Consider the following 26,492-nt stretch of genomic DNA (forward strand, 5'->3'; position numbering starts at 1 on the left):
GTAGCGCAGCACTGTCCCTCCACTCCAAGAGAAGCTGTAAGAAAATGGTTAATATTAAAAACATTTGGTTTTTACTGAATAATATACAAGAAATTAATGAATTAGATTTTCCTGGTCACAGATTGAAAATAGTGTAATACTGATGAAGTGTTATTATTTATATTATTAACAACCTTTTTATTTGCACTGATTGTGAAGGAATACTTCTCAGATGTCTTGAAGAACTTGGTTCAAATGAAATTGTAATTTAAAAAATATGTATTAAAAATTAAAAATTTAATTACACTAATTTATAATTACACGTGTCACTTCTGTGGCGATGTAACGCTGCAGTGGCCTGTTAGCACATGCTGGTCAGTGCTGTACTCACATTATATAGGACTGTGGAATATATAAGTGATTTTTTACATCTGTTGCGAAATGATTTGGAATATTTCAAATCATACATACATCATCAAGACAGTGAGAAATGAAATAATTCTGTACACAATAGCTGGATTTTAAACTCTCTATGTGATCCTATTATTTCTTAAACTATGTTTTCACCTGTACAATTCAGCTTTGACTGCAAGCAAGTTCATAATTCACACACGTCTCTCTGTCCAGACAAAGTATGAGACTGACACAAGTTTAGGGACAAGGTAAAACAAAAACCAACAAATCCTACCAACAAGTCCAGGAAGTGACGGCAGTTTGTGAATGTTTTGTTACGTTCCATGCTCAAGTTACTTCCTAGTTGGAGATAAAAGCTACAATAAAAATCAGCAGTTTGAAAATAAGTATTTTTTTTAATTAAGCGTTAATAAAAACTTGTTGGACAAATCTAAACCTTCCATTTTTTATGAAATAACATTTTGTAATAAAGTCTTTTATGAATGTAAATACTTTAAATCATTGGTCCTGGAGATGAAATAACTGGAACATGTCAACTTTTCTATGAAGTGATATCTAAGAAATTAAAGATATGTACGATAAATACTTTTTTTGTGTTTTCTCTTTCATAGATTAGACTTCCTGCTGTTTCAGTAGCATTTCATTATTCCAGATCCAATTCATTTCAAATCTCAGCTGTGATAATTGAGTTTGACCACAAGATGGGGCAACACCACAAATCGAGCATTCTCATCCTTTCCTCTCCTTTGCCGACTAGTTATTCCCAAAATTTCCTCATTTTCCTGCTTCCTGTCAGTTCCTACTCGTCTCTTCATCCTGCTCCTCTTCCCTTGTCTTTTTATTTCAGCACTATCATCACAGAAAAGTACGAGTGGGTGTTCAGCATGAAGAAAATGTCTCTTTCATGTCACTCTGTTCTGTGACTGTAAACTGCTGTATATATGTGTGTAGATGTACAGGATGTTGAGGGTCTAAATGGATTAGAAAGATAAGCCTCCTCATTCCCCACAGCTTATCTGCCTCTTTCTATATACTTATACTCTGCTAAATGCAAGCTTTTTAACATGCCTATGAACTGTATGGAGGCTTATCCAGGAAGTGATGGGAGTGAATAGAGTGAAATCTGAATGGATTGAAGAACCCTCCCTTTGTTCCATGTTTCTCTTTAGCATCCTTATTGTTGTAGACATGTTTGTTTATGTTTTTATGCTTCTGGGTGCCAAGTGAATATATATAAAAAAAATCATGTATCTTCAAGGAATCATTATCTGAAAAATGGAAGATAGGCAGTCTTATTTTTAAAGCGTCCACTGATTCAATTATGTGGCAGATTTGAATTTCCTTCTACTGAACCATGGCTTGTGCAGGATGTATGGGCTATTTAAAAAAAAGAAAAAAGTATCAACAATCATATAAAGAATTAACAGTTACACATTGAAGACGGTGTCGTCTGGTGAGGAACTCTGCCTTTACTTTATTGTGAAAGGTTAGTTTTTCAGTTTTACACTGAAATCATTGATGCTAAATATTCTGTGCTAGTCAGTATCTTTAGACATTCTGTATATGTTTTTATGAATTCAACCATAGTCAGTGTTTTTTGTATTTTGTCAAGAGGAAAAATTATGTCCTGAATTGTACATTTTGCTAGTAACAAGCAGCAGGCTACTCGATATAGTGCTGTCAATGATTTTGACAGTATTACTCAGGCAGTACTTAATGTGATGAACCAAAGCAAATGTCTTTGTTGTCTCTGGAGTCCTGGTTTAAACTGTGGTAAATCACCTCAGTACTGCATTTCTGTCATCAAACTGGCCTCTGTTGGTCTCTGAGGCTGTTTTCAGTCTATCCAGGTCCGGCCATGTTCACTTGAAGGCTGCTGATCCTGGTTCTGTTGCTTGTTCGTCCAGCTCTGGTCTTGGTGTCCATTCTGGAGCGTTTCCTACTTGGACCCACTTGGCTCCTCGTCTTAGTGGTGCAAATCTCCTTTGCTTCTGGTGTAAATACCAACACTCCTGGTGCTCTGAGCTCGCGGTTCAGGCACTTAATAAAACTAGCTGAAGGCAGCTACAGTTAGCAGCAGTTAGCTGTTACTCCATTGATATGCTGCCCCCTGTTGGTTTGGGGTTTGAAATCAACAGATGGCCAGTTCAACCATGTTGCACCTTTAACCAAACGTGTATGTTTTTGATTTTCTTGCTGACAAACAACTTGAGAACAAAACAATATCTTGATAGAAGAAATGACTTTTCTCATTGGTGATTATTATAGGACAAATTTTATTTAAAAACCTTAAAATCTCATAGCAAAGCTGTTGGTAAAATACCACGGCACAAGTTATACCAAGCCTGAAAATCCCAAATATTTTTGCAGGACATACTTTGGCTTTTGAAATACTGCCTGATTTTTATCACACGCATCGTAGCGTTTCTGGAATAACATCCTGGGCTCTGACAGGTGTGTGAGGTTGGTGTGGGAGGAAAGTGGAAGAAACTGGGGCATCGAGAATCGATTCTCGCTCTTTTTCTATTATCTCTTGTTCCTCTCCAGGAAGACATGAACCAGATCAGACGACGGGGGAAATCACTCTGCCTCTGTGTGTGTGTGTGTATGTGTGTGTGTGCGCGTGTGCTCACATGTGCTCTAATGTGTTCTCGTACTTCTGTCTCAGCGAGGAGTTTTGATCTTCAGGGTGAGGGCCTGTAGCGTGTCCTTGCTTCTCTAAGGGGTTATGTTAGGGTCAGGACCTGGGTTGAGGCTAATTATAGAGTTAATTAGCACATATTCAGCTGTGGGTCCAGGTGATGTGTAGATCTAAAGGTTAAGAGTAAAGGAGTCCTCACAAAAAATAAATACTTGTTTATCTGTGCATACAGATGTGCATATTATGTGTGTGCACTTCTATGTAAATGTAAATGCAGATATACTGTGATTACATGTAAATGATTATGATGTGTGGGTGTGATGCTCTTCAGTCTATTTATGGCAGCTGCCTTTAAGTGGCTTGAAGAATATAAACAGATTTAATGCTTCTCTTTGATTTCACCGGGTGTCTCTGTGACCTGTATAGCTGTAGAAACTGTCAACATTCATGCATGTTCTTTTTCTGTGGTTTTTAATGTTAGCAACAAGAGGAAATCAGTTTATTGTAAAGGTCTATGAGCTGGTGACCAAACAACTCCTAGTACTACAGCGTTTGTCTTTCATGATGCTCTGCACCAGGGGCGCATCTAAGGGGTGGCCGGGGGGGGTGAGCTGTTTTCCTCTAGCTGCTCAGATAGAACGTGAAGCATAGTTTCCAACAAATGCTGTACTTGCACAAATTTATCCTCTAGAGTATTTTGATTAACTCTGTTTTTTGCTAGTAAGTTAAATGTCCAGGTGTTACTGAGCTGTAGCTGTTAGCTAGCTAGCAGCATAAACACTGACTGGCATTCAGCCGTGTCGTTGACTCTGAATGTAATCTTGATGTGTTTAAAATTTGCTTTGCATTCTGGACGTGCCTTAAAGGAATATACTTATATTTTTTGCTGTTTTAAGCCAGGCAGGCAGTGCCAAAAAATGCCAATTTTAATTCTGAATTCGTAATCCCTGACTAATTTTACATTTGCGACGGTCTTGACACCTGATTAACTGCCTGAATGATCGACAATGTGGATGTTGGATGACTGGTTGGATTTCTGGCAGGTTAGAAATTTTGGTCAGTGCCACAGTTCAGTTTCCTTTGTGGCTGATGTTAAAAAGAATGTAGTGAGTTTTATTGGAGTAGTATTTTACATATACGTTGTGACTGTGATATAAAACTGAACTTGTCTGCAGTACAGACAGATTATACTGTCTGCATCTTCCAGCTCCAGTTTGATATTTTTCTTCATATTTTCAGTTGTTTTGGTTAAATTCACTTTATTGGAATTGTCACATGACAGCTTACTTACTGTTGGTCAGTGTGAGCTTCAGGTCCTGAATATGAACAACCTGTTCTCCTCCCAGGTTGTCAAATATTGGCATCTTTGTCACACCATTGGACATCTTGTACTGATGTACAGCGTGGCCTTTAGTGTCTGTATGAGACTTTTTAACACCTAGTTAATATTGTGAAGTGGTTGCAGTTTGGTTGGGTTTAGGTAACAAAATAACTTCATCACATTGAGGAAAAGATAATGTTTTTGGTCACTAGAGTCACATGACACCTGCAATATTATGCAACTTAAAACTAGTCCCGTTTTTGTGTCACCTGATGCCGATGGGTTTACAGTGAAGTTACTTGAAAGCCCACTGCGTCTCATACAGATGCTCAAGTGCGCCTTAAGCATCTGCATGTGACGCTGAAGGACGTGACGTCAGTATTTGATGGCATGGGAATGAGAGCCTGGCACAGAAGTCAGAGAATTTGATCAGGCAGAAAGGCAGATAAATAAGGGTAATGTGAGTTAAAACAACATAGAAGACTGATAAAATCACAGTGTCTGCCCGGTTCAGCGGGAGGTTATGTGATGGATTGTGTCTTGGCTCTGAGCAGTTGCCAGGCAACCAGCGGAGAGGCAATTCCTGCTCCCAGCCGACTCCGCAAAAGAACAAATTGCAATTTTTACATTCTAGTTTGAATAAATTAATGAGATAAAAGATGTTTATTTGTGAGCTTTAGAGGTGGATTTTGTAACCAAGTTTCCAGCCTTTGTGCTAAGCTAACTACTTATCTCTGATGACATATCACAGTCATGTTATGATAAATTACAGTAGATGTATGACATATTTCTCCTTTAACTGAACCCCTGGTCTAAATATCAATCAAAATGCAAATTACGGCTTCTGTCATTATATGCTGAGACATAAAAAAATCAGTAGTAACATTGAACTTTGGTGACTCCGGCAGGTCAACATTTGAGAAGTGTTCGCTGGGAAAGCTACACAACACAATGGTCAACCAGAGCAGCCTGTACTTTGAACTTGACCTTTTAGCAGTTTCCTCGATTACAACACCTAGCCGTTAATATTACAGCCTTTAATATTTAACACCCTGAACGTATCTGTACCGGCTGTAACCGGAGACCGAGCGCGGAGGTGTGTTCGGTTGCGCGTGCACATGTGTGTCGGGCGCTGCCTGGTCAGCGTGCCACATCAGATACCCTTACTGACAGAATACGAGGGCGCGTGGGTGTGTGCGTGGTTGTGCGCGTGCAACCTGACACGGCCTCTCACACTCTATCTGTATTTAGCATCGGTTACCATCAGGTAGAACAATTAGTCACTGAGGAGGCTGTCCAAGCAATTAGACAGGGAGGAAGTAGAATGTGCAACACACAACCGCACAGCAAATTTGATCGTTTATTTCATTCATTATTTTCCTTAAAGTGGTGGGAAAGCAAGATACAGTGTAGAACTACAAGTGAGGTGGAGAGAAGCAAACATTTATTGGTATGAAAACTTTAACCTCAATAAAATAATCTGTGTCCATTCCATTAGACATTGATACAACAACAAATAAAAACTGAAAAATTGATAAACTGGGAAGAATACAATGTTTTTAGCTTTGATTTGAGAGCAGTAAGTGTTGAAGCCAGTCTGTGCAACATAGTATGGAGAGCAGCCTTACCATGTCTAGGTTTAAAGGTACCTTGTAAAGTTGTTTTTTTTCTCACCAAAATGCATTGTGTGGAACTTTAAATGTGTCTTTTTTCCCATAGACTTCCTGATGCAGTGTGTCCTAACCAGAAAAAAGCCCATATAGACCGTCTGAGCAGACAGCTTATTACAACCCATATTTATGTTTATTGACAGCAGCAGGAAAATTGGCATTTGGAAGAGTTGGGGTGGATAGATTACCTGTGTTAGACATGATAGACAGATGGTCCATCCCATCAACTGCCAAGTGTTTTTTGAAAGTGCTTGCCCTTTTCCAAACTGTCGAAAGATGACTTCCCAGTTGGTTCTGTGCAATGAATCATCGGGTGTGTCAGGTTATCTTATAGATATATCAAACGTTGACTTATATAATGTTTTAAGTTGGATAACATTTCATATGTGACTTAAAATATTCATCTTTTGTAGCATACTTATTTTGGCCCAAACCATGATTTTCCTAAATCCAAGTATTTTGATGCCTAAACCTAACCAAACAGTGACTGTTTTATGTTAACCACATGTTTAACATCATATGACGTAGGCTCATTTTGGTAGTCCTTGATTGGTCAGTTGATTTATTGTGTCATTAGGTATGCATGAGTGTCTGTTGTTCAGATGAAGCACTTATATCTGCATGAAACCCTCGTGGCTGAATCATCACTTCAAATGATCAACAACTAACAAATGCATCAGAAAGTATCCTTTGATTAAAAAGTAAAAGGTACAAACCTGTGTACATAAAAAAATCAGGGTGGGAGTTAACTACAACTCCCAAGGTGCAACAAACATCCAATCACAGAACTTTTACAATCTACTGATTAAATCAGCCGGGTTTGGATTTCTGGGTCAATATTGTGATGTTTAAGCATTTTGAACTCTAAATCATGACTCTGATTCTTCTTCAACAGAAGCCAAGACTCAGAAATATTGCTGCCATGGTTTTGTCTGATTGTTTCCTGTTTTATTTTGTAAGAACTTTCTTTATATGTCTTTGTTGGTTTAACTTCCTGCCTTTGTTCTTTTCCTGCCCTTTTAAAAAATGCCTGATCAGTCTCACCTGTGTCTCTTGAGTTAATTAATTCTTTGTGTATTTAGTCAGTGTGTGTCGTCTCTGTCAGTTCTCAGGTCATTTGCGTTTGTTGCCCAGTGGTGTATTTTCCCACGTGTTCCTGCCTTTGTTCTGGGTTATTTTTTGTGTTTTTTGACATTGGTTTTAATTGCTTTTTCTTGGACTTCTTTAGCACCTGCAGTAAGTGTACTTTTCTCCAAGCTACGTTGTCCTGAGATGCATTTGGGTCCATCAAAGAATTGAAACTCATCTTTTTGCGAATCTTGCAAAGAACGTTGAAATAATTAAAACTGGTGGCCATAACATAAACTTATGATCACTACATTAACTGGGAGAGTCCCAGTTTTTGTGTCAAATTACCTTCTGTAACCATTGACCCACAAACTCCACCCCACTTTGCAACTACATATGAAGTCTTTCTCACTTTTTGCTGACATGTTGCTACATTTCTTGGTCTTTTACTACACCATCTGTTGATCAGTGGAACAGTATGAAGTAGCAGGAATACGTGTTGTGTTTCTATATGCTTGCATAGATATGCATCCTTGTGCTTCTGTGAACCTGAGATACCTGCTCACTGAAAAAGCTCCACAGCTCCACCAGTGCTCAAAAACTCTGCAGGGTACACTTAAAGGGACAGTTCATCCCAGAATCAAGAAGACATATTTCCCCCCTGGCCTGTAGTGCTATTTATCCATCTAGATGTTTTTGGTGTGAGTTGAGAGATTTGTAGATATCAGCCATAGAGATGTCTGCCATCTCTCCAATATAATGGGAGAAAATGGCACTCAGCACGTGGTAGTTAAAATATATATGTGTGTGTGTGTGTGTGTGTGTGTGTGTGTGTGTGTGTGTGTGTGTGTGTCTGTGTGTGTGTGAATATATATATGTTTGAAAAATTCAAAACCAATGTCTCTAACTAAAAATCATGACCTGGTTAGTTAAGATAATCCACAGACCTTGTGAGCAGTTTCATGTAGGAACTATTTTCTTTCTAGTAGAAAATAAAGTAGTTCCAGTAGATTCTACTGCAGAAACAACTTTTTCCTTTAAAACGACTAATCGCATCATAAATTCTGAAGTAATTTTCTTCTTGTTGAAGTGGATTTTCTGAAATGCGTATAGAACAAAGTATCGCTCAGGAAACCGTATTGAAGCCAACCGATATCTGAAACTTTTGAACGATACGCAGCCCTACTCAAAGCGAAGATTAGTTTTTACTAATCTTTTCTCGGAGGTGAATTCTCTGAATCTCTGCTATAGTTTCAAGGTAATACCGTGACTTTTTTTTTTCTCGTCTCGATGAGGCTGCTGAATGTGCTGCACTTCCACCTGTTCCTGAAGAACCAAAGTCCATTATATCACATGTGCCTCGTGAATTATCATTATCTCCGTTTCATTCGTGAGACTCCTCATTGTATAAGTTTAATTTGCAGTAGGAAGCCTCTCCTCTGGTCTTAAGCTCTGTGAAGTGGACCCTTAAGACCCCACAGGTTTGCAAGTAAACCATAACAGAAGGCGCAGTAATTAATGCACTTTAGAGGCCCCAGTAATCTCTGCTTGTCTGTGTGTGGCTGTAATTCCTTTTGCGAAGCACCCAATCAGCCAGCCGGTCTGTTACCCACAAGCCCACGGTGTGCAGTGTATTAAGAGAGTGTACACAATCAGCTGAGTTGTGGAGTTTCTGCTACTGAGACAGCCATTTGGAGAAGAGTATTATCCCGGCAGAGCTAAGCCTCTACTGAGCTGAGGATTGCACTACTGAGTCAGAGTGTTGCTGTTGCTCCTCTCACCTGCTGTTCACAGCAAACCAGCATGGCTGACTGACTGACTCACTGACTGACTGGGAGCTCAAACTGGAGTCACTCAGAGTTGAGTTGAAATGGCTCTGCGCAGATCCCCCTCCTCTACCTGTGCAGGTGAGTGCCGCGGTAACGTATAGGAAAGCCAGCAGGACCCCTCCTTTGTGTGGCCTGTCCGTCCTGTCCCTCCCGTATCCTCACCCAACAAAAAGGACACACTAGACAGGACCACCGTAGAGTAACCCGCCTATTGTCCCATCCCGTTTCCCCCAGTGTGTGTGTGTGTGTGTGTGTGTGTGTGTGTGTGTGTGTGTGTGTGTGTGAGGGTGTATGTGTGTGTCAGCAGGCCGTGTGGGGCGGCCGTCAACAGGCAGGGTGTACAGTTGCATGTGAGGCTGCTGTAGTTTAATTCGATTATTCATTCGGACCCCTCTGTGCTGACGTACCGCCCCTGCTGTTCTCAGCTCGTCTTGTGGAGGACCTGTTTTAGAAACGTATGAATAGAATGAATCAGTTTTTTAAGGATGAGATGTCTCAGACATGTGCTCCCTCTCAGTAAACCTCAATCAGGCGGTAATCCTGGTTAGTGTACATGGCTGACTGCTGCTGTGCTTCCTTGTACACTGTAAAAATAGGCTTTAACAGTTAAAGCTACTACAAGGAGTTTTTACCTGACCATGAAACAGTCCATTTAATACTGATGCATATATCTGGCCAACATAAGCAAAGAGGACTATCAGCAAGAAGACTGGCTATTTTAATGTAGCTGTTCTTACTGCTTGCCAATAAGTTTTGAAATCAGATTAAATGAGCCTGTGTTTACATTTTCCCAGCCAAAGTTGTAGTGAGTCCTACGTGAACCAGTTAAAGAAAAACAGTAGTAGATTTTTAGTTTTTATTTTGTGGTTATTATGGTGGAAAAGCTACCTGTTTTGTCCACACAGGACTCAAAATCAACAAAACATGAAAGTTTTTTTGGAGTAGCTTTAAAAAAGGTTAGTGTTCAGGCTGCTACATGGAGCTGCTTCATCTTTGGGAACTTAATTCAATGAGTTGATCGAACTCTGTACAGTACATTCATTCAAGTCAAAAGACTTCAAGTTAGAAGAACTCATGTTTGTAAGTTCTGCAATGCTGCTGTGCTTTCCTGTACACTGTAAAAAATTAGTTTGAACTAAAAAAAAATGTGTTTTTTACAGTGCAGGTGAGGTGAGGAAGCCATCAGGGCAGATTTCAAATGATCCTTTTTGGTTTTTGTGATGCAGCAAGACAGTGATGATAAAGATCTCATAAGCCCTGAAAGACAAAGACTAAACAAAGCGATCCCCTGCTGCTCCGAAACCGCCTGGAGCTGAGAGGCTGACATCAGAAGAAGCAACTTGTGCGTTGTGGTGCGTTTTATTGGGCTGCTCCAGGGAAACATTTTCAAATGATGCAGGCAGGCAATATTGACTGTGTGTGTGTGGGGGGGGGATTTGGCAGCTCTGGGAAGTCAGGATTTACTATCGAGCCTCCTGGAGTTTTTATGTTCCAAAGTCATTATAATACGGTATCTTTGATGGGAGATGACCCATTGATAGCCAATAATGATGCTCCAGCTGTTGTACACACACACACGGCTTTCCCCTTGCATCAGGGCCAGACTTCTACGTAGTTTGTTTACCCAGAATAACACATGGGGAAAGTTCTATCAGTGCTGTTGTATGGAAAATGAAAGACACCCTCCAGACATGTTTGAGGACATAAAAAAATACTCTGCTTGGAATAACAATTTGTGTCTGATATGGTCAGTGATTTAGTACATATTTATATCTCATACTTAAATAAAAGTACTAATACCACACTGTGAAAGTACCTCACTCCAAGCTAAAGTTCTGTATCAAAATCCTTGGGTAAAAGTATGAAAGTTCTATAGAAAAAATGTACTTTAAGTATGAAAATTAGAAGTAGTCATGTTGCAATAATTTTTTTTACTATTAGTAAAAAGAGACTAGTTAAACTGACTTTAAAAAATACTTTTAATTGGTTAGGCAAAAATTTGTTTTTGTTGTTTTCAAATACATTTCACAACAACTAACTTGTTCTAACTTGTTGACTGGATTTGAAAAAAAAGTTTCTTTCAAAAATTACTTCAATCGATAACACACAAATGAATTAAGTTTTCTCAAATCGAGGTAAAAAGTTAGATTAACACACAAACTAGAAAAAGCTGAAGTCATCATTTATGTGTTGCCCACTGAATATTTTTTTTTTAAAGTTGGTCCAACAGTTCTCTTTTATCAGTACAAATGATACGTCAGAGAGTGAGGAAGGAGGAAAACTAGCTAGCTAGCCCCTCTATTGTTTGTTTTACTCGCCCATGATGCACTATGATTATTCTTTGCCATTTGCTGCAAATGTTGAAGACAACTCAAATGATCCCATGGTACTTCATGACACCATCAGAGTCCATCTTCTGTTGTTGTTTTTATTGAGAAACTCCCAGCAACAGAAATTATGTGCTGTGCCTTTTAGGTGAGCACAGAAAAACTTTTGCCCCTTTAGTAGATTCTGGTGTCAAACTCTTCATACAACATTCTGTAAAGTGAAGATCAAACTTCCAAGTAACAAAAAGGAAAACACATTTTTGAATGGAGGGGGAATTTGATAATTAGGGCAAGATTCTTGTGAATTTCAGCACAACAAAATGCTTTGATAAAGCTTCAAAAACAAGTGTTACAGATCTTGTGCATCACTTCAAACGCCGAACATTTTTAGAACTTTAATACAGTATTTTCGTTTAATCAAGATGGTAAGAACATGAAAGCAAATAAGACAGGGTTAAGAGTGTGTTCAGCTGCGTCCTGGCAGAGGCTTCCATACAATCAGCGAGCCCGAGCCGAGACAACATGTGATAAAAGCATCAGCATTAAGTCTTTGTGCTGCGCTGCCGATGCTGCCCATTAGCTGTTCCCTGAAAGATGCCCTTTGTCTCTGCCATTAGAAATGGCTGTGAAAATAGACAGTGTTTATCTTACACAATCATTCGGAGGAACAGAGGCTGAGTGAAATTCCAAAAGGTTCAGAGAGAAAGCAACATTCAGAGGAAACTGTTCAACACACTCAAAGAGGAAACAAAGTTAAAAGTTAAGCCCCAATTTAGAATAATCTGTCTCCAGGGACACCGTATGAGAGGGAATATGTTATTAGATATGATAAGAGAGCAATATAAATGTGACAAAATGCTAATTTCTGACAAAACATTAACATTGAATCAGAAAGCAGAGTGCTATACAGGGAACTAGGTTGGAGACGTTGCAGTAATTAAAAGTGCTGAATGGGTGTTAAGTCAGCTAACTTACATGCATGGTTAACAGAGGTGATGGCAGTTAGCAGTTAGCTACGTCAGCAACAAATAAAGCTATCTTCTCATTAGGAAATGTGGTAAAATGACCCTGATATTGTATTTCCTTGTCTGTCTCAGAAGCTGTGTTCAGTCCTGGTCCGGCCATGTTCACCAGGAAGCTGCTCAGCCCCGTTTCGTTGCCCGTTATCAGCATCCAAGTTAGCAAAAATTAGCCTCAGGGTTGATCCTGAGCAGCGGAAGCAGCAGAATTTTCTCCATAAAGCATGATCCACTTTCACCCAAATCAGTGATTAGAGTCATTAAGTTGTGTTCTTGTACAAATTATGAACTTAGGCTGTTGTACATTACATTAATCAGTGAAGCCTGGCCTCCAGCACATCATATGCTACATGTAGCACTGCAGCCAGCGGGCCTGTAATCGTGGTATCTTGGGGAAATGGAACAAGTTTTTGAAGTCGTAAACATTATGGAAGACACACCAATGCACCGTACTGTTGCTACAGTAACTGTCACTGTTGTGACAGTTGGATGCCAAGATGTTATTGGTGGGTTGTAGCTTACATAAGCATGCATCTTTTTTCACAGGAAGAAAACACAATTGGATTTCTGATTTTGATCTATAAAATACAAAAAAAAAGATTTTTTTTAGTATATTTTGTCAGAGGTGCACAGTATGACATGAGGATGTGATAAAAAGAGTTTAAAAGGCTTTTTTCATTTCATCTTAACTTTAATCTTTACATATTAATCAACAAATTAAACTAAATTAAAGACATGATATGCAACATTTTCCTAAAAAAAAGTTTCATAAACATAATGCCATTCAGTTATCAGTTATGAAGTGTGGTGTTGGTTTTATCTGCAGATTTTCTGCCCTCTGTCTGTATTTCCTTATTTTCTCATTGTCTCTCACAAAACGTCGGTATTTGACTTCCTGGCATCTTTTTGGTGCGTTTATGAACAACTCGGACAAACCCTGCTGATTTTATCTTTAAGCATTCTGACAGTTGATATCACATCTATGAGATGGATTGTAATACTTCCTCCTTCAGTATATGAAATACCACAAAACCTACTTTGGGAATCTCTACTCTAGACTGGACAAACGACAGTTTTCAACTGGACAAAGTGTATTTATTTTACTTTACTTCAAAATCCAGAAACATTCAACAGAGCCTCATTTCGGTTAGCTGTGATGCCCTGCTTTTATATTTATACAAGAGGGATTTTCTCATTCATCTCCCCTCCTACCAGATCCAAACTGGCGACCTTCCAGTTCCTCTCTAACCTCCAGGCTACTGTGCTGCTGTCAAGTGAGCTGTGAGGAACAGGAGCACAACTGTTGCCATGAAATATCCTTTTCCTTTTAGCGGCTAGAACTCTTCCCGGAACATTTTCTTCTGTTGACCCGGCTGACAGATTCTCATGGTCAAACAGTATGTTTAAGTGTTGTACAACTGAGTGTGGACGAGAGAGGGAAATAAAGAATAAAACAGAAAGAGAGAGAGAGAGAGAGAGAGAGCGCTGTCCATGGTACTGAAATGAGAGCACAGCACGTGGCCTGGTGCGTTACTATGGCTACAGCTGTCTGTATCCCTAAAATAACCATACACACACATAGTAACCTTATTGCAAAAAAAAAAAAAACCGCAATCTGTTGCGGTTCCTGACAACACGGCAGTCAGATTGATACGTGGACCAATGTCTGTTTTGTCACTTTAACTCCATGTGAGCAACAAGTCATCTGCAGCAGCATGTGTACAAAATAGAATTAAGACTTTCACATTATTTGCAATATTTTTCTTGCACTGTTTGTTTTGCCGTACTTCTGCACATCGTGCTCCCTGTGTTTTGGAACTGACTATTGAGAAGTTGGCTCCACAGTACGTAGGCTTGTCCTTTGTAAAGTGCTTTGAGACAGGGTTTGTGATTGACTGACACACGCATCAATTTGCACAGTGTGAAACAAAGCTTCACTAGGCCACTTTGCATATCAGTGGCTCCAACGAGCAGTGACTGAAGATGTTGGTCGACAAATTTTATGCAGTTTTACATGTTTAGAAAAACTAAACAAAACAGGAATTGTGAGACGGCACCGTCCCCATGAGGTCCTTGATTTGATGAGAAAACCGACACTTCAAATCTCCACCCTTCCTTGGAAAATATGTGTGAAAAAAGTGGATGAGTAATGCTCTGCGCTGTCATGATGATAGATCTCAAGACTCTACTGGGACTGTTTTGTAACTACAGATACTGTCAGCCCAGTATCAGGGCCGTTTGTGAAGTGGCCACAAAATGTAATCTATAGATGCGCACACATGGACACAAACTGTCCATTTCTGTCCACTACAAAGGAGGCTGGTTTGGATGAAATTCACAGGGGAGACTGGTGTTCTGTTTCAGTTTGAGACCAATAGTCAATCTTGATTTTAACCCAAACCTCGATCGTCTCCTAAACCCAACCAAACTGCTTTATTTTGAAAGTTTAACTGGAGGATGCATCTTTATTTCTTATTTATTTAGTGCAACCTTAACTGTGGAATGAGAACAATGAGATGATGGTAATACATCAGTTTAAAAGTCGTACTGAGTGTCATGAAGAAAATGGAAAAATCATCTCCATCGTCCTTGTTCATGCACTGCTGTGAGACTGTAGATACTCTTTATGACAGAACAGTCTTTCCCCTCTTATAGTAGAACAGCAGCCGGTTAGCTTAGCTTAGCACAAAGACTGGAAACAGGGGGGAACAGTTAGCCTGGCTCTGCCCAGTGGTTAAACCTCTAAATCACTAATAATGCATTATATCTTGGTTGTTTAATCTGTACAAACACCAAAATATAAAAAGATGAGGTTGTGGTTCTGCTGCAACACGTTCTCACAACTTGGTCCTACGCTTCAAACTAGGACATTATAGGAACCCTTCTAGCATCTGTTTTGCATATGCAGGGCACTTGGCTCAAGTTAATAATAAATATCATTGCTGTGGGGCAGAAACCTTGTTTGTCCAAAACTGTTAATTTTCAGGAAATAAAATATATATATATACATATATATACATATATATATATATATATATATATATATATATATATATATATATATATATATATATATATATATATATATATATATATATATATATATATATGTATATATATATATATGAATGCTGCTTTCAACACTTTTCAATGGTTAAATATTTGTAAAACACACCAACAGACATAAAGGATGACCAATAGCATTGAGTTATGAAAAAAAGTCAAAATTTGTAGATTCGAGGACAGAGACAATATGCAGCATCTGCATAGACTTTCAAAATAAATGCACTGTAACTAATTGGTTAGTTTTAAGCACAAAAACTAATCGGTCAGGTTTCAGAAAAGCTCATGGTTTAGTTTAAATTAAGTACATTAGTTATATAAGTTAATGTGGTTTTTGTTTCTCTGGTGGAAAGTCTGGTTTTTGACTTTAAAATATAATGCTGGTGTGGTTTTCAGCAAGAAAGATAAAAACTTATTCCCCAGGATGGCAAAGTGTTGATGGGGATTAATGCACTGCTACAGCAGAGACATTCACCTTCACCTCTGATGGACAGAGTTCACTTCACTACTTAAAATCCAGCAACAAGTTTCTTCCAGAGCCTTAATGTGACCCTGTCCCTTGTTTCAATGAGACTTAGTGACTTGACAGCTGGCAAATCTTTTCAACCAAATGTATGATAATTTCTTCTATTGCCATGCTGTTATCTCATTCATATTATGGCAGAAGAACCATTTTTAATGGTTATTTCCTTACAGTTTTAAAGTGCAGAAATGTGAAGCAGGCTGTGAATGCATGTGAAAGCGTGGCGTGTTGACTTTACCTGGATAAACAGAAGAAAGCTGCACAGGACAAGATGTGAAAATACACCTGAATCGATAGAGCTGAATCATCCAAGAAGCTCTTGATTCACCCCGCTTCACTTTGGACCCACTGCTTGTAGAAGTACCTCCTCCCCGCCTCCATGTCTAAAATGTTTAGTTTTAGTGACTGACCTCACAATACATGATTTCTGGTTAATAAACCTTAAAATTTTTACAGTTATATCTTAGCCTGGAGTTCCTTGTGCAGTCTTAAATGACCAAATGTCCAATCAAAATGCTATAAACATTTCTATTTTCCAAAATGAATGTCTTCCAGATGCATGGGCCAATGGCGCTGGCTTAATCCGAGTGGCCACAGCCCTGAGCGAGTCGTCGTCCATCCACAGCGATGCCCTGTTCCATCTTACCAAGGACATGTCCGGGATGGGACTGGACCCCATGTCCTACAGCATCCTGGAGCCTGAACCCTATAGAGATGAACCAGAGGCTGAGGAATCACAAAGTCTGCTACAGGTGATTAAAGTAACAAAGAAAGTGTGTGTGGTTGGGTTCCTGCTCACACTCACTTGGAGCAACTTGTAAAAATCAGCTAATTTCCTGCGCTGGTAATGGATTTCACAGTGTTGCATCATTTTATGAGTTAGCAGAAAAAAAAATCTCATTAAAGTTGTCTTCAGATATTATAATCTGTGATGATGATGGAGACAGCTGTTCCCTAAAATTTGGTTCTCAAGCTGTTTATTCCCTTTCAAAATAAGAGCTGTAGATGAGGTATTTGGTTGAATTCAAACAATTTTGACCTGATTTTGTGTAAAAAAGTGTGAACACATGAGTTCAAGGTTAACGTTAGTTTAGGGAAAAGGCTTCAGCTGAGGATTAAGGCTGATATTAGAAATAGGTTAATGGTAAAGCCTGGGGTGAGTGCTGCCTCAGTATCTGTGTGTGTGTCAGTGTGTGTATCAGTGAGAGAGGTGTGTCTGAAGTCTGTTGTGTAGGCTGTTTGATTGATTTTTTCCTAAAATGGACATAAAAATAGACCCGGGACAAAAGCAATGATTTATACATTTTTTATAAAGTTGCTTGTGTTATTGGTGTAACAACAAGTTACATCAGTGAGCTGTCTGAGCAACCAAGGCTGCTCCCTCTCTCCACACTGCAAAAAATATCCATCTTAACTGCTCATTTTTAAAATTTTGACACGTTTGTATGAATTCATGTCGAGCTAAAGAAACCTGTTTTATAGACATGTCTAATTATTATTCTGTGACCTTGTCTGAACCTGAGCATTCACGATAGCTTCATAATTTTAGGTTTATCAGTCAGCTGTCATGCTCTTTCGGTCTTACCCTGTCCAAGTGGATCAATGCCCAAACACAGTGGCCGCACTAATAATACTGAATTACCAGGAATAGTTAGGATCAGTGTTGACTGTAAATAACAAAACCAGTCAATGGACAACTGTTGATCTAAGATAGGCTGAAATTTAGTTAGAGACGACAGTCTGATGCTGTTGTATTGTAATGACTGAACTCTAGCAGCCTCACACTCAGGCTAATGTTAGCTCTCATTCAGTGATAGCAATTACTGTTCTCTGGAGGCTCATAAAGTTTTACTGCTCTCCTTTTGGGATACTTTCTTTTTCAAGGAGGATAGTGAACCGGAGATTGTGATGAATTGATTCCCTCAACCAAGGGGGCAATTGTTACACTGATGTTTTTCATTAAATGTAATATAACAGTATAGTCTTGTCCTAGAAAACTAGTTTATTTCAAATTGGCTCATGACTCATGACAGAGAATGTAAAAATGTTACAGCTGCCCCCAGTCTCCCCTAATCCTGGGACAAAAGCAAAGCCTCACACACATTTTATATAAAGTTGCCTCTTTGATTGTGGTGTAACACACAAGTTACATCAGTAAGCTGTCTGAGCAACCAAGGTTGCTCCCTCTCTCCACGCTGCAAAAAATACCCACCTTATCCTGTCATTTTCAAAATAAGAGCACGGGACATATCTTGCAATAAGAAATATGGGGAAAAGCCCCCAGGAAAGGTGAAGTCGCTTCACATTTTTATCGCAAATCATGTTTGAAAATGAGAGTTTTTATTGTCATTTGAAATGTGAGACTCAGCCAGTCATTTCAAAGACTTCTAAAGAAGTTGAAATCACACAGAATAATGTTAGAATGTTCACCAATTTGGCAAAAAAAATGTTTTGATTTTCTTTGATTTTTATTTTATTTTGAGACTCGGCATCAAGAGTAATGAACATATTGAAGACGGACATTTTTTACAGTGTGGCACGCTGTGTGCCAAAAACGCCGGCGGTGCGCAGGCAGCCTCCAGATCCCACAGTTGGATAGATGGGTATCACCAGCATGTGATCAGGCTGCTCAGTCCCTTCAATCTGACACATCCGTCTTTAACTAAACTATGTGATGAGGCGCGGGTGAACCGCCGCTCATCTCGGACTGGGGACTAGCTGGAGTGACCTCGGGTGTCATTTTGGGGGATGATGGGGATTAAGGTGGCGGTGCTGATTAATCCGGGTGTTTTTTCCTGCGAAAAGCGCCAACTTTCACTCCCTCTCTTCTTCTTCTACTTGTCTTTGTGTCTGTGAAGCGCAACAGCATGCCGATCACCCCGAGTGAAGACAAGATCCCAGTAAGTACAACAGTATCCGTCCGCACGACACTGTTGCTTTTCTCGTCTTTGCTTTGAGTTTAGTTCGTTACACCTGAGACCAATCTGTGCCAACAGCTTCTTAACGAGACAGTTTTTATATTCACCTGTGTGGTAACCTCAATATGAACCACGTTTCACGAGGGGATTCTGTACCTACTGTTGTATGTGAGACAATATAGACCCCAATATGCAGGCAATAAGACAACATAATACTACAGTGACGATCTTTTACCATAACCAGAGCGTTATTATTTATTTTTTCACCTTCATTTCTAGACGTAATTAAAATATTGAATGCAAACAGGTGAGGTTATGAAAATGATTTACAACCTTCTGGGAACCTTCAAGGAACATCCCTCAATGGTTTTGTCATCTTCTGAAACTGGATCCAAATCCTCCCAGTATGTTGTACTTGATTTAAAAAAAATGTCAGCCAACAGAAACACTCTTGCAGAAAGTTCTGGGAGTTTGAAGCTAGCAGTCATTGTGTGTACTGTACTGTACTGTACTGTGTGTCCCATTGGGTGAAAACTTCGAAAACTTCCACAGTATATTATTATTTAACAGTTCACACAGTCCAGTGCTGCTATGTTTACTTCCACTGTGTGCAACTGATTACTAATTCCCCCAAAGTATTCAAAATCATACAATGATTGTATATGTTGATAACTGATTATGAAAAAATTCTTGGCTTTATAAAATACATTATGTCTCTACACATGGCGACTAAATACTGTTTGTTCCACTCTGAACATGATAGGGCATGAATTCCACTGAGAACATTTTTCACAGCAGCCATATTAATATAAAATAGCTGGTCACACACAGGTGTTATCAATCATATTAATTAAGGTGACAATCACAGAATGGTGTCGTATCATTGGTAACACCTGTGTTTATTTCAAAATGACTGCTGTGAAAAAAAAGGTCAATTTGGACGTTTGAATAAAGGGCTCTGGCTTTGGACCCAACAAAGCATGCAGCCATTTTTCACTGATCTCCAGATGCAAGGTACTTAAACTTAAACTGCTACAACTGCTGATTTTTCTCTATGTATACTGAGAGGGGTGAGGTAGGAGTTGAACATGTATGTTTTCCCACTCAGTAAATAGCTTAGATGTTAGCTGTTCGGCTAGTGGGAAATGCTGAGGCTAAAGCAGCTTGTTGCTCACTAGGTGGTCTAAAATGTTATACCAACATCATTAAAGTAGCTGTAACCAATGATTTTTACACTAACAGCTCATTAACTGACAATGTGAAAACAGTGTTACAATGTGAAAGAGGCCTAATTGATGAACTTTAAAATAATTATCAAATGAATTTACTTTGTGGACCTTTACTGTGAGTTTTAGCTTGTTTAGCTGCCTGTAAAGTTACTGCTTTAATTCAGTCTCAGTGTTCTCATACTGTTGTTTTAAGGGTGTTGTATCCAGCAAAAAGCTCTAAAAAACCACTATACTCTACCTGCTTAACAACAAACAGAAGATAGATACAGTTAGCGACTCGCTAGCTGGTGAAAATATTGAAGCATTCAGCCAGTGAGCCATTGGTGGAGACCATGGTTGAGACCAGTGGAGAGTCAGTATTGGACTCATGCCCTAGCTTAGGTGGCAAAAACATGACTCCAAATAAATGCTAATGTTGCTTTGTCACTACTTGACTGCTATATATATATGTATATATATATATATATATATATATATATATGTATATATATATATATACACACACAAGCTTTTTATGCAAAGTTTGTCATATCAACTTAAATTGTGATGATATGTCAAAGTGGCAAAACCGGAAGAAAACAGCCTATGCAGGTTTAAAGAATTTCTTGATTAATGTTGGATATTTTTACTTTGAATGCAAAAAAATAATTCTGAGGCATAGATAAAGCCACCTTCCCTATCATTTATTCTATTTTAGCAAAACACAACCAGTGATGTTGCTACTGTGAAACAGTTTCAGACCAAGATAGATGAAAAATTAAGATGTTAAAGGTCCACTCTGTGAGAAACTTGAGCTTGACTGTACATTTGTGCCATGTGCTCATTTACTTATCCAAATTATGTAAGTGATGTTGTCCTATTTATTGTTTAAACAAAATAGAATGACTTACGATAGCTAAGCTAGCTAGCTTTGTAATGACTTGTGACTCATGATATCACTAAGCTAGCTAGCTTAGTTATCTCTCTCATAAGTTTTTCTGTCTTTCTGGTTAAGTATTGCAGAAAGTTAGGCCAAAGTCCAACTGACAGCACAAGAGTTTATCTGTTTTTTAGCAAGAGGACATTCATTAGACTATAAAATACAGGCACATGTCAAACTGAAGTGATTGATAGACAGTTTATTAGTCTAATTTTAAATAAATAAATTCAGTCTGAGTTTGTTGTTTGTGTGTTATGACATACACAGCAGTATCACAGACGCACAGCACCATGTTCTAGAAATCTGTCCTGCTGATAAATAAGAAACCAGCTCTTTGGAAGCTCAAAAAATATCCCATCATGCCCAGAGCCTATAGAGTGTTCCCTCTTGTGCCCTCCATGTTTAGTCTCCCTCTCTACTTTCCCTCTGTCTAAATAAAGAATAAAACTGCCAAAGGTGAGCTGACTGCCCACTCTGCTGCTGAAGGTTCTCACTTCAGTGTTTTGAGAACCTGCCAAAAGCCACTTCTGTTTGCGTGTGCTGACAGTGCAGTAGATGTTTAAGTTCATTCAAACGATTATTACATAACTCCACTGCTGCTTAAAGGTTCTGTGTGTGCTGTCTTTGAACAATTTGTTAAATGGACTGTTATACCTTGTTATGATTATTTTAAACAAATGGGAGTATGATGGAGATGGTTGGTTTCTTCTGTCTCACTACAGCTACTGCTGTTGTTACAGAGGACTTACTGTATATTTGAACAAACTATTATTTTCATAGTCAGTTAATCAGTTGATTATTTTCTTGATTAATTCTTGTTTGGTCAATAAAATGTCAAAAAATGGGGAAAAACATTGATCACTGTTTCCCAAAGCTCAAGATGACATCCTTACTATAAATGTCCACAGCCCAAAGATATTCGGTTTACTGTCCTAAAGGAGTAAAGAAACCAAAAATATTCACATTTAAGAAACTGAAGATGATTATCAAAATACTTGGCAGTTCATTTAATAGTTGATTAATTGTTGCAGCTCGAATATTTTACATTCCCTTTTGATTTCTATTGGCTCTCTACAGGTTGAGGGTCCAGCTTCAAGCCCTCAGGGCAGCGGCGAAGGCCTTTGCTTTTCCGATGGACGACGGAAAGTTGACTACGTTCTCGTCTTCCATCAGCGGCGGCACAGCTCCATACGTTGCTCTGCCAGCACGTCGGTTTCACACGACAGGCTATCGATCGTTTCCAATGGCAATTTTCCCCCTTCGGCGGGCTCAGATGCGGCGGCAGGAATAGGAGGCGGCGTACCTGGAGAGGCGGTGAGTGCCGGTGAGGTGTTCATGGAGCTCGGAGGCGCAGGAGGGAACGAACCAACAGAGCCCGCTGACCACGAGATGCGTCTGATCAGACAGGAGTTTGAGGCCAACCTGCTGGAGGCCGGCCTGGAAATAGAGAGAGACAGAGAGGTGAGTGTGCCAAACTAATGTCCACATCCTCCCCTGCCTCTCCTCTCCAAGACACGGTACTGACACCTGTAGACACATAACTTTGACTTTCCAGTGTTATATTATTATGCAGTAATGCACATGTTGGTGGATTCAAAGCCTTGTGGAAAACTCCAGGCCAGCAATCATTTTAATACAAGAAACTACTTTAAATTGTCACCATCACAACTCATTTGCTCATTGTCTCTCTTTCACACAGTTTTCCAGACAACGTAAGTCAAAGCTGTTTGTAAGCCAAATGCTAATTCACCCTTAAATGCCCTTAAACACACATTCTGGGAAACATTAAACACACAGCTGTTGCTATCATTGGCTGTAGCTCGCGTTGGCTTACATCAATAGTTGCTCCAGTGTTCACTGTAATGGATTAGCTGTTGTTGTAAATGCATTCTTTTCTGAAACTGAATAAATATTAACTGAATAACTGGAAAACTAATTGCAAATGCCATCGTCTCAAAAATCACAAGTTAATTATTCTTTTATCTCAAGATGACAAAGCTTGTTTTCTCTTGATAATGGGTTCATTATTTTGTTATCTTGAGTTACGAAAACTGTTTTTCTCATGATCACGGGTTAATTATTGTGTTATCTTGAGGGAATAAACCTAATTTTCTTGTGATTACGGTTTAATTATTTTTTTTTTCAAGATAACAAACCTGTTTTCTGGTAATAATGGGTTAATTATTTTATCTTGAGAGAAAAAAGGCAAATTTTGTTGTGATAATGGATTAATCATTTAGTTTTTCATGATAACAAAGGTCATCGTTTCATGCTAATGTGTTAATTTATCTTGAAAACAAGCTTTCTTATCTTGATAACAAAATAATTAACTTCTCTTCATTAACATAACGAAGAAGTATCACCTCAGTTGATATTACATGATTATATAATTAAGACAGTAGACAAGATGTAACATTAGCATTCATTTGAAGTTGTGTTTCTTGCCATCTGACAAATGTAAGTCTAAGTCACTTTCCTTTTTAGCTCTGTTTTGGTCTCCACCAGCTCCTCAGAGAAATATCTGCCTCTTTAGCTGCTAAATGCTCCGTTGTGTTCACCAACTAGTTGCTAGCTTGTCTGCCTGCTATCAGAGCTTCTTTGCTGAAAAGAACCGTGTGTTGCAGCTGGAAATACTGCTGATGAGAGCAGTGAACCAAGATAGTTTATTATTGTGGGCCTTAAAACCAATGCAAGGAGCTTAAAGACGCTAAAACGCTCCTCAGAAGAACAAACTTAAGGAGAATTATCGCCTGACTTCCTCCCAGTTTTAATGGCCAATTTTCTCATAATACATAATGTCATTAATAGCTTATGGTATAAGGAAAAAATAAGGAAAAAAGCACAGTCCTTTAATAAGATCAACGCTTTTGGTTAATCAGGATTATAATTTCAGACAGTACCCAGCAGCCTGTGGTTTGATTCACAGACTAAATGTTGTAGTTTTTACTGACTGCACAGGCTTTTTTTAAAGACAAACCTCAACACAGGATCTGATGTAACTCTGTCTTGAGTTATTTAAGGTGAGCGCCTACATAAGCACCTGGCTCAGATCTTAGAGGAAAGAGGTGGGTGAGACTCGAGGTGCTGTTAAGGATATAAGGCGGCTATTACACCAGCAAGAGTCTAGTGTCATGAGGACATTTTATTTCTCTTTTCAAGTTTTATGTCCCATGTTGTTCTGCCTAAATCACCCTGCTGCTGTTGAACAAAATAAAAACACTGCATTAAAAAGTGAGGATCCAGAGGAGTCATGAAGTTAATGTTGATGATCATTATGTGTCAGCAGGGAAAACACAGTGCAGACTCGTCAATAGCCAAAAGAATGCTAAGATATTTATTGGAATATTGTGTACCTACGGTGCAACACAGGTACTGTGTACTCATTAAAATCAACAAAATACATGCCACTGTACTGTATATCAACAGAATTTGATACACAAGTAGGCTGACTCAGCTCAAGCTTATGAACAAAATATTTATTTTAATCACAAATATGAAATACATGAAAGCCCATTTCCACCAGTGTGATAAAAAAAAGATCATGTAAGTCATTATAATGACAGACATTCTCGAAATAATCACGTAGTATTGCACAATAATGAGTTAGTTCTGCAAAACAATGAGACACTTTCTGAAAATGTTGACTTGATATCTCAAAATAATGAGAAACAATTTGAATTTGAAAGACATTTTGTGAAACTTTCTCATTATTTTGAGATAATAAGTCATTATTTAGCAATACTAAGTCATTATTTTGAGAGTTTCTCATTATTTTGAGATAAGTCATTATTTGGGCTTCTGTAGAAATAAGATCATATAAATATAAAAGTGTTTTTCTGTGGCCATTCACAAAGAAATCTAACACTAATTTCTGGGTCAACTTGTTCACAGTTCCATTTAGCACTTAATATTCAGTTGCGAAGTCAGTCATCGACTTGGCAGTGTGTAAACACTCACAATAAGCAGTGATATGCACCTTTCTGCACCATGAAACATGACCAGAATTGAATGAAATTACCAAAAAAATTACTTATCCCAAAGGCTCACCAAAAAATAGACACACAAAACACCAAATCATCCCAAAAATGCACCGCAGAATAAGTCAATCAAAACCACTGTCACAAAAGCCTTGATAGAAAACCCCTCAGAAAATGTTTTTTAAGAAATGTCTGTGTCAGAACAGCTCGTATCCAAGGCAACACACAGATGCATAAGTCGGTGCACGCTGCACCAAACCTGCAAACCTGAGCAACAGGAAAAAAATCAAGTCTGATGATTCATTCAGCCTTGTACCGTCTTCCAGTAACACTTGCTGGAAGACAAAGGAGGCCTTAAAGCAACAATATTGACTGCCAGCAGTGTGGATGTATATTGATCCTATGGAAACAAACTGATGACTGCTCCACATGGTCAGAATATATCAAACAGGCCATTTTTCCAGAACTAGATTAGACCAGAGCTCTGAACATTTGAACTGAACTCAGATAAACATTTTAATTGTATCTTCTCCTAAGATATAATTACCTCCTCTCACATAATGAAAACACACTGAGATCTCAGCTCTGAGATCTTTCATTTGAAAATTCACATTCCTCTTTGAAAGATGCTGCTAAATGGCAGTTTACTGAATATAACTCACAGTCACTGCAGTTTTCTTACCATGATTCAGTCTAAACTTTTTCATGTGATGCCTGTTATTTTCTGCCACCTCTATATATGACTACGACTCTGTTTATTTTAGAGTCTGAATCCACACAAGGCCCTGATGGCTTCAATGTGAGCTGGCAGACTAATTCTAGTCGCTGCAGCCAACACAGCTGCTGTACTGACCCCTTTGTATCGATTTACTAATTTAGCCTGAAACGGGTAATTTTGTTTTGACATGTACAAATCGCTTCGCCGTGATTGTGTGTTACGTAGCAACCAGTGAGCGTGTAGTTCAATCCTGCTTTTGGATTGTGTGTGTGTGTGTGTGTGTGTGTGTGTGTGTGTGTGTGTGTGTGTGTGTGTGTGTGTGTGTGTGTGTGTGTGTAGTAGGCTCTTGGCAGAACACACAGTCTGTGTGCTTTGTTTTCTTGTAGCGCGGCTGCAGGCTCACTGCCACAGAGTTGTACAAATGTACTTGTAGTTATTGTTAAAAGTTCCACTTGTCAGTTAATGACTGCTGCTGCTTTTTGGCTCTGACACTCAGAGGAATCATTTGGGGAAATGAAGTGTCAGTGTCAGCTGATGACTACATTGTATCACCGCTGTGATGTCACAATTCACAAAATTGCTAGATCCTTACTTCATACAGCAGAAGCAAAGTGCCGCCCCTTTTAGCTCTGTGCTTCAATGACAGTTAAGCAAACTTGAAACCTCTGGCAACTTTCTCCTTTTCCTGTTTCCTGTATTTAGATATCATCGCCGTCCTATGAAAACCATTTATCGCCAAAATGTGAACTTTTCCAGAGCCAGGAAACTCAGCCCTTTTTTTAGCTTTGTGACACTGGATTTTTCAGATAATCCACTGGCTTTGGAAATGGTTTATTTGGCTTAAGAAATAAGAGAAGTGTCTAAACTCATAAAGGAA

The 26,492-nt window shown here is 38.9% G+C and overlaps 1 protein-coding gene across 2 annotated transcripts in view; it reads left to right on the forward strand.

Annotated features, from left to right (window-relative positions):
* Positions 1 to 8,767: 8,767 nt before the first annotated feature.
* ano2b (anoctamin 2b) overlaps positions 8,768 to 26,492 on the forward strand; it is a 90,663-nt gene continuing 72,938 nt past the window's right edge. For both annotated transcript variants that reach the window (XM_084710720.1, XM_084710721.1), the window contains exons 1-4: positions 8,768 to 9,000; positions 16,410 to 16,606; positions 18,713 to 18,754; positions 21,998 to 22,381. In XM_084710720.1, the coding sequence (XP_084566846.1) occupies positions 8,964 to 9,000; positions 16,410 to 16,606; positions 18,713 to 18,754; positions 21,998 to 22,381 (660 nt within the window). In that variant the 5' untranslated portion in view covers positions 8,768 to 8,963. The remainder of the gene's footprint in view (positions 9,001 to 16,409; positions 16,607 to 18,712; positions 18,755 to 21,997; positions 22,382 to 26,492) is intronic.

This window comes from Lutjanus erythropterus, chromosome 22, assembly GCF_056507025.1.
Source record: "Lutjanus erythropterus isolate fLutEry1 chromosome 22, fLutEry1.hap2, whole genome shotgun sequence".
NCBI lineage: Eukaryota > Metazoa > Chordata > Actinopteri > Lutjaniformes > Lutjanidae > Lutjanus > Lutjanus erythropterus.